This window comes from Phaethon lepturus, unplaced genomic scaffold, assembly GCF_000687285.1.
Source record: "Phaethon lepturus isolate BGI_N335 unplaced genomic scaffold, ASM68728v1 scaffold37226, whole genome shotgun sequence".
NCBI classification, from domain to species: Eukaryota; Metazoa; Chordata; class Aves; order Phaethontiformes; family Phaethontidae; genus Phaethon; species Phaethon lepturus.
Window position 1 is genome coordinate 1 of NW_010549004.1, and position 8,122 is coordinate 8,122.

The 8,122-nt window shown below is 59.5% G+C and overlaps 1 protein-coding gene across 1 annotated transcript; it reads right to left on the reverse strand.

Annotated features, from left to right (window-relative positions):
• Positions 1–2,005: 2,005 nt before the first annotated feature.
• On the reverse strand, positions 2,006–8,043 carry LOC104614660 (glutamine synthetase). The gene is made up of 6 exons (XM_010290147.1): positions 7,864–8,043; positions 7,143–7,304; positions 5,295–5,441; positions 4,335–4,462; positions 2,945–3,144; positions 2,006–2,665 (listed from the first exon to the last, which is right to left on the reverse strand). The coding sequence occupies exons 1-6, from the start codon at positions 8,027–8,029 to the stop codon at positions 2,344–2,346; spliced, it is 1,125 nt and encodes a 374-aa protein (XP_010288449.1). The 5' UTR covers positions 8,030–8,043; the 3' UTR covers positions 2,006–2,343.
• Positions 8,044–8,122: the final 79 nt, after the last annotated feature.

An 8,122-nucleotide genomic window follows, 5' to 3' on the forward strand; every position in this document is an offset into this window, starting at 1 on the left:
GGGGGTTCCCCCGGCACCGCTTCCATCCCTCGCCATCCGGCACAGAGCGCTGGGCAATGCTGGCGCATCTCCTCCCGGCACCGTCCAGCCCTTGGATGGGGACGGGGACGCTGTCCCCTGCCATGGCCTTGAGCCCTGGCCCGGGTGCTGGCTCCGTCCCCCGCGCTTGCTCCGCTGGCTCAACCCAACAGCCCGCCTTCGACAGGAGCCCGCACACCAAAATTGTAGGAAAAGCGCTTCTGGGAACTTGCCAGTGTCCTCGTTTCCCCTGTGCTACAGGCCCTGTGGGTGGGAATCACCCCTGCTTTAGGAAAAAAACACCCTGACATATGGTTTGCGGCCCATTTTGCCCTCAAAAAGTAGAAGCAAGAAAATCTGTGTTTCTCAAAGGATAGCGTAAAAGTGTCCAAGCCTGCAGCAGCTCCAGCCACGGGGGGACCGGCGGGAGCATCCCCAGCGAATGGTGGCCGGAGCTGATCCCAGCTCAGAGAAAAGCCCTGGCTGTGGCTTAGGGCAAGTCCTTTGATCTCCCCCGGAGCCTCACTATCCTCTCCTGAGGAGGAGGGTCCTCTACCAAAGGGCGATTGCAGGGTGAGACCCAGGAACAGCTACAGAGTGTTTGCACGTACCACGGTGCTGTGTCTGGCCAAAGATGTTGGCAATATGGTTTCACAAGATTCCCCAAATTTAGCAGGGGCTGTACAGCAGACTGATGAAAGCTGAAGTACTTTAAGCCACAGGTACAGTCAGGGAAACAAACATGAGTCTTCCTGCTCCAGATTTAGCTCTTCATTGATTTTCCAGCTGCATCCAGCAGTCGTTGTCCCAGTGCTCAAATTACCCATTAAAGAAATCATAGAAATGAGAGGAAAACAAGACAGCTCTGTGGTTGTGATGAAAAACGTTAAACATCCCAAACAGCAATTTCTGGAAGGAAAATTTGACCTTCTCAGGGTGGGGCCCGGGTTACATTTATTCTTGAACAGCTCAGAGGCACCGAGGGCTCCTGGCTGCTTGCGGTCCGGGACACAGCCACCCCCCGGCCACCACCGCTCTCGCTCCCCACTGCGCTGGCAGCACCGTGACCTGCAGGATGGACTTGGGGTTTCAGCTTGTCACCTGCGCCGGATTCAAAGGTAAAGGTAAAACCAGTTTCAAAATCCCCATGACTGCACTGGAGTGGACACGGTGTCCCTTGTCTGTTCATGCTGCTGGTACCACTCACCTGCAGGTGACCCTCCCCTCGGTGGTGCAGCTGGGTCACATCCTGCGGGTCTGTCCAGGGACCTGACCTGCCTGCTTACGGTGTCCCCGGGGCCGGAGAGCCATCCCCTGTGCTGGCACCTGGCTCTCCCCACAGCCTGGCCGCTAGAGATGCTGTTGACACCCCATCCACATGGAAATGTCCCCACCTGCAGGATTCGCTCCATGAATGAAATCTATGACCCCCCAGCCTCCTGAAAAGGCTCCAACCACAGAGCTGCACCCTGTCCCCATGGTTCAGCGGGGCATCGCCATTGGGGTACCGCAGGCTCCCCTCCCTCACCCAAAGGCGTCCCCGGAGGGGACCCCCCCCGCTCGCCGTGCCCAGCGCTGGGCCGGCGTTGCTGACTCAGCAGCGCACGCCCTGTGTAAACGCCTGCCAGCTGCTGCTCCGGCCGCTGTTTGCTCAGGCTGCGTCGCTCTGTTTGCCTTGCGGGGGATCACGATGGAGGGACATGGCCTTTTGGCTGCTGGCAAATGTGGCAAGGCAGCTCCAGACACCTGCCCCAAGGATCCTCCCGCATCTCTGCTCCTCCAACCCCTCCCCGGGGGTGGGTCCAACCCCTGCCCGGGGATGGTGCAGGCTGCTCAGTGGCTGCAAGCCATCACCAAGACCAAAATTAAATCCTCCATGGAACTCTAGGAGCTACAGAAAAATGTACCCACTGCAGCATAACCCAGCTGCCATGCAGCCAGGAAAATTATTTATTATCATTTCCTTGCAACAGAGATACGGAAAAAAAGCACCCACCCTCCCCAGGTGCAAACAGCAGCAGCTGCAGCTTCCACGTAGTGATCTATGTACATCACAGTGTAAAGTCCATCGGAAAAAAATTCAATCCAAGTTTTAAAAAAACTCCCCACGTACAACCTAAAACCACGTACCAGAAAAAAAGTGGTTGAGAAAATAGGTTGGGCCCCACCCTCCTACTATAAAATATATATATTTCTAAGGCAACGTTTCACAAAACCAGAAGCGAGGTTCCTAAAGAGTCTGAGCTTGCAGCCGAGGACACCGCACAGGCACAAAACCCACGTGCGAAGCTAGTGTAGAAAAAAACCTCCACCCGCCCCACAACCTCAGTGATCACCATAGTCCTTGGTCTCCACCCCGGTCTCGTTGAGCACCGTTGTCCTCATGATGGCCTCGGTGACCGCGTAGGGGTCGCAGTTGGCTGCTGGCCGCCGATCCTCGAAGTAGCCGTAGCCATCCTGGCCAACCTGGCGCGGGATGCGGATGCTGGCCCCTCGGTTGGCCACACCGGCAGAGAACTCAAAGATGTTGGACGTCTCGTGGTGGCCGGTGAGCCGCCGGGAGTTGTCCCTGCCACCCCGCGGGTCATAGACGCAGATGTGGTAGTCGTGCCGCTTGCTCAGCTTCTCGATCGCAGCTTCGATGTGTCTGTGGGAGAGGAGAATGGGGTTGGGTTTGTCAGTAGGGCCATTTGGGGGGTGTTCCCATGGCCAGGAAGGCTGTCACCCCCTCCTGTGCAGGGACGAGGACAGCCCAGGGGACACTCTCATATGACCAGCTGTTTTGAAAATAAAATGAGCTAGGGCAGCCCCAGCCCTGCCTGGTGCAGCCACCCAGGTCGGAGACACATGCGCTATGGGGAGCTGCCACACAGCCAAGGACACCCCAGATCTCCCGGGTACATCCCAGGGACCCTCCAGGACTCACTTAAGACCCCCTTCTCTCTGCATCTCCTCGGTGCTGTAGTTGGTGTGACACCCGGCGCCGTTCCAGTTGCCAGTCATTGGTTTGGGGTCCAGAGTAGCCACAACCCCAAAGTCCTCGCAGACGCGGTGGAGGATGAACCGAGCCATCCAGAGGTGATCCCCCATCTCGATGCCTTCACATGGGCCCACCTGGAATTCCCACTGGAAGGGCGAGTGGATGCACCGGTGAGGACGGGCAGGTTTGCGCCTCCCCAGCCATCACATCCCTGCCAAGCCCCCGGGGCGGGCTGCCAGCCCGGGGTATGGCTGAGCTTTACCCCTTGGAAATCAGCAATGAAGATGAGGAGCATTTAGTTAAGCAACAGGATAGCTTTGGCGTGCAAAAAAAAAAAGGGAATAAACTGCTCATGACTAAAGAGAGCAAATCAGAGGGTTTTTAACCAACCCAGAGGTAAATAAGCAGCACGCCTGCCTTCAAGGCTGGCGCTGGAGCTGCTGGCATGCTGGATCCCCCAACCCACCCTGCAAACAGGGCAGGGGACTAACGAGGAGCCTGTTGGTCCTTCCCGGGGCTGCTCCCCCGCCGGCTGGCCGGGCTTGCACCACCCATGGTGACTAAGCAGGAGGTGACGCATTTACGGCTGCTGGCATAGCCTGGCTGAAACTGAGCCCAGGATGCAGAAAGCAGCCAAGAAAGACCCTGAAAAAGTCAGGGCAAACAGCAGGGTCGTTAAAAGTCCTGCCTCAGCTACGCTGCAGATAAGCCCCCTGCTTATCACCACCACATCAGCAGCAGGAGAGTCAGCAGTTCGCCACTGCAGGGCCAAATCGCCATCGGCCAGTCTGGCCGCCCACCTAATGCAGTCAGGGACTCCCTCTGGCTAACTCCTAAATAAACCCAAATCCCCGCCAGCTGCTTCCCAAGGCCACGTCCCACCCCGTCTTCCCGGCTCCCAGGACAGGGGAGCGGGACGCAGAGACCCGATGCTCCACATGCTGCTCCTGCAGCCCGTCCCAGCGCACGCTGTCCCCAGCATCCCTGCTCCTTGGGGGAAGGAAAGCACCCGGGAGCACCTGGCTCTGCACGGGCTGCCAGAGCTCGGGCTGAGCCGCGCGAGGAGCTCAAGGAGCCCCCCTGCCATTTGGCTCGGCTGCGATTTTGCTTGCCTGCCCCAAAAAGCAGGGATTTGCACGCTGGAGTGAGTTAGGAGAGTCAAGCACACACGTTTTTCAGCCTAGCAGTGCAACTCCTCCTATCTAGACAAAACCGATGCAGGGCGTCACTGGCTTTGGCATCCCGGAGGAGCCGGGAGTTGCTGGGTTAGTCCAGCCCCACGCTAACTTGTACCCATCGCTGGAAACCGGGGCTGCGCAGCGCCGTCCACACATACCTGGGAGGGCATCACCTCTGCATTGGTGCCACAGATCTTCACCCCCGCGTAGAGACATGCCTTGTAGTGGGACTCCACGATATCGCGCCCGTACACCTTATCTGCTCCAACCCCGCAGTAATAGGGGCCTGGAAAAGAAAGAGGAGTCACCACCCAAGTAAAGCTTTTGGGAGTGACAACGGCACTGCAGCGTAATCCCACCACTCCCAGGTACCAGCCCTCATCTGGGATTTATGGGGATTAAATGGTGCTGCCCTCCACGGTGCGTCGAGCCACCGACCCCTACTCCAGGACCAGCAGCGTGAGCAATTCATCTCTGCAACCTCAGCCTTATCTAGGCAGTTAAACAGGACTTGTCACGCATCGACTGGGAGGTGGCCAGCAGATAAGGAAAGCCTGTCTTGGTCTGCCCTGCGGCACCTCGCGGACCCTCGGAGCACATCAAGCATCTGAGATTGTTCTGACAACAGCCGACATTGTTCACGGCTAGAAAACTCAACTCCTCGCAGTTTTACACGGCTGTTCCTCATTCAAGCAGGTCAGATGAAGATCTTCTCCCCGCCTGGGGGGAGATGTTGAAAGTGGCCAGTCCCCACTAAAGGCTGATTAAGTCGGGTTGGGAAAGCCCTGGCCCTCTCCCAGGAGGCAGCTGAGGCGCTGGGGCTCGCTCGCCACTGCAGGAGGGCACGGTGTTCCGGCCCTTTCCCAAACAGCCATGGGGAGGAGTTTTTTCCAGCCAAGTTCTCCAGCCCTTGCCAAACAAGTCACGCAGCTGAGCTGTTTGTGTAACCGGGGTCCGGCAGGATCGGCCCTGCTGGCCAGCTCATGTGAGCCGCCGGGCACTCGGCAAGCAGCTCCTGACCCCATTCCGGCTCCTGCCCGGAGCCAGCCGCGATGGGAAGCCATGCAAGGTCGGGGAACCGAGGGGAGCACTGGGTTGGGGAAGGGGGGAGCACTCACCCTGCGGGCCGGGGAAGCCGTTGTCGGGCCAGCCGTAGGGGTGGCCGTTGATGCCCAGCAGCGTGTACTCCTGCTCCATCCCGAACCAGGGGTGGCTGTCCTTAACCAGGTCCATGACTTTCTTGCACGTGTGTCTCAGGTTGGTCTCTGGGAGCAGAGAGGTCGGGGTTAGACCCGCGCTGTGGGCCCGCACCCACCACGCTCCGCTCCATCCCGCTCAGAGGTCGAGACTCCCAAGCGCTTCCCACGGAAGCCTGAGGGAGAGCGGTGAGCAGATCCCCCCGTCCTGCAGCGCGCTCTGCTCGCCGGCGTCCTCCTCCTCGCAGAGCTACTCCGTTGCCGCAGCATCAGGCCACAGGCCAAAGGGTTTAATTAGCCTACTCCCGAAACCACCACCGACGGTCCATGAACACACTCCTCCTCCGAGGCACCAGGAGCCGTACCCCAGCCTTGTCCGACAGGTGCCCAGCAGATCTGGGAACAGGGACTATACGTCTGCCATTGCTACTTCACCCTCATGCTCTTTTTACCAGCCTCAGCTTAATTATCCCTATCTCTCTCTTGCTCCAGGTTTTTGGTTAGCATCCAGGCTGGCCGGCCCTGGCTTGGCCGTTGCTGGCGACACGGGTGCTCAGGGCAACGGGGGCTTTGCCAGGGAGGTACAGATATCAGAGAACCATCCTGACATGAGACAGCATGCCAGGCAAAGCGTGGTGAGAGTTTGGACCGAAACAGCAGGGCTGAAAAACTGTTGTCACAGGGACAGGCAGCAAATTCTGCCTTTGAATCTCAACAGACGACCCCAGAGCAGCCATGACATGAAGGCCAGGGCGCGGGACTGGAGCGGTGACATCCCCCTTGTGCTGACAGGAGAAGGGGGGGAAGGCAGTTTGGCCCCCCAGAGCCCCCCCAGCCCTTAACCTCCGCAGAGACACACCCTGGGAAGAGCCGGAGGGTGCACCCCTCTCCTCTGCGGGGCTCTGGGCTGTGCTCTCTGCCCCGGCTCCAGCCCCAGGGCCGGGGCTCTCATCACAAATCACTCCGGCAGAGGAGCTGCTCAGGCACGAGTCTCAAGCAGGACGCTTCCCCCGCGGCTGAAAGGCATGACGCTGTTGAAGAGGAACCAGCCCCATCTTTCACCATTGCTGCCCGCAGCCTCTCCCCCCGAGGCAGATGCGTGCATCACCCCGCAGATGCCGTCTCACTCCCCCGCACCCAGCAAGGATGGGGCCCCGTGTTGCTGGCAAATAACCGGTTATTGTAACCCCTCTGGGAGCCCCTCAGCGTGTGCCTGCAAACCAGCTCCCCCTCTTCCGTCTGGGGCTTTATCAGACAGACAGGACAGACACCGGGACTGCAGACTTCTGCCCGCAGCGATAAGCCCGAACGCCAGCGTGCTCCAGGGATGCTTGCAAAAGGTCACCCTGAGCCAGCCCACACCGCCCCAGCACCTTCTCCCTCCTTGTCTGCAGCCACCCATCAATGAGGAGAGCGGCCACGAACCCAGCACGTTCAAACCCCTGATGCCTCCAGCTCACCCGCTGCAACCCTGCACCCCGGGGGCTGGGTGCACTTGGGCTCAAAAGCCGCACGACACCTTCGGCGCGCTCGAGTCAGCGAGTGCCGCAAGCTCCATGTCTCGCTGCTCTTCTCCTTGCCCCGCGCAGCTAAAACGGGTTCCTGCAAACAACCGCCACCACCAGCGCTCAAATTTTGGAGCCCGGGGCCAAGGGCTCGGTGCTGAGCTGTTTCCCGGTGCCAGCGTTCCAGAGGGAGCAGCCCCTCGGAGAGACCCTACGCAACGCGGGGTGACACTCAGGAGCCGGGGTGCATGCCGGAGGTGCTCACCTGCGGGTTTCCTGTTGTACTTCAGCACTTCGCAGAGCACCAGCTTGTTGGGGTCCAGGCAAAAAGGGTCCCTGAACATGCGGACAGGCACCAGGAACATGTCGCTGTTGGAGCCTTCTGCCTGTGCCGTGCTGGAGCCATCGAAATTCCACTCGGGGACGTCTGCGAGGCCAGAGGGGGACAGAGGGGGGAGCGGGATTGGGAAATAGTATCTCTCATATGGACCGTGCCAACTGCTGGTGGCTTAGACCCCAAGGTGGAGCGCCCAGAGGGCACTGAGTGCCACGGGACGGTGGCTGCAGAGGTTTTCTTGCACATCCTTGGAGCCCAGTGGTGCTCCCTGAGCATCAGAGTGCTCCTGCCCAGCACCATCGGGGCACAAGCAGGATCAGACCCAGCCACTTCACCTCCCTCCACCAAACCCCATCCAGATGCCAACACGTCTCCACGCCTGTTTGCCCAGTGGAAAGGGGTGAGGATCTTGTCCTCCCCTTCCCACCCAGCGCTAATGACAGAGATTACGGATTAAGCAAACCGCGGCGATGCAGGACGGATATTTACCCTGCCGCGTGATATAACCCCACGAGATGACTGCAGCGGGTATCACCAGTGCCATGCAACCAGGGAGAGCAAGTGCCAACTCTCACCGCCCAAAGCACCCCAAAATTTTCCCCGGCAATGCTCAGGGTCCACCACCATGCCAAACATGGAGCGGCGTTACCTTCGATGCTCTTGGGCTCCTTGTCGAGGGTCCTGCTCTTGCAGCGCACGCCCTCGCCGCTGCCGTCGATCCAGACGTAGGTGACCTGCACCAACCCATCCTGGGGCAGCCTCACGTACTGCTCCCGCACCAGCTTGTTCAACCTGGAGCTGTGCGACACCGACATGGCGACGGCCCTGCGAGAAGGCGCAGGTGAGCGCGGCATCACCCCCGGCCCGTTTTCCCCCATTTATTTAAAAAAAACAACACCCCACCGCCA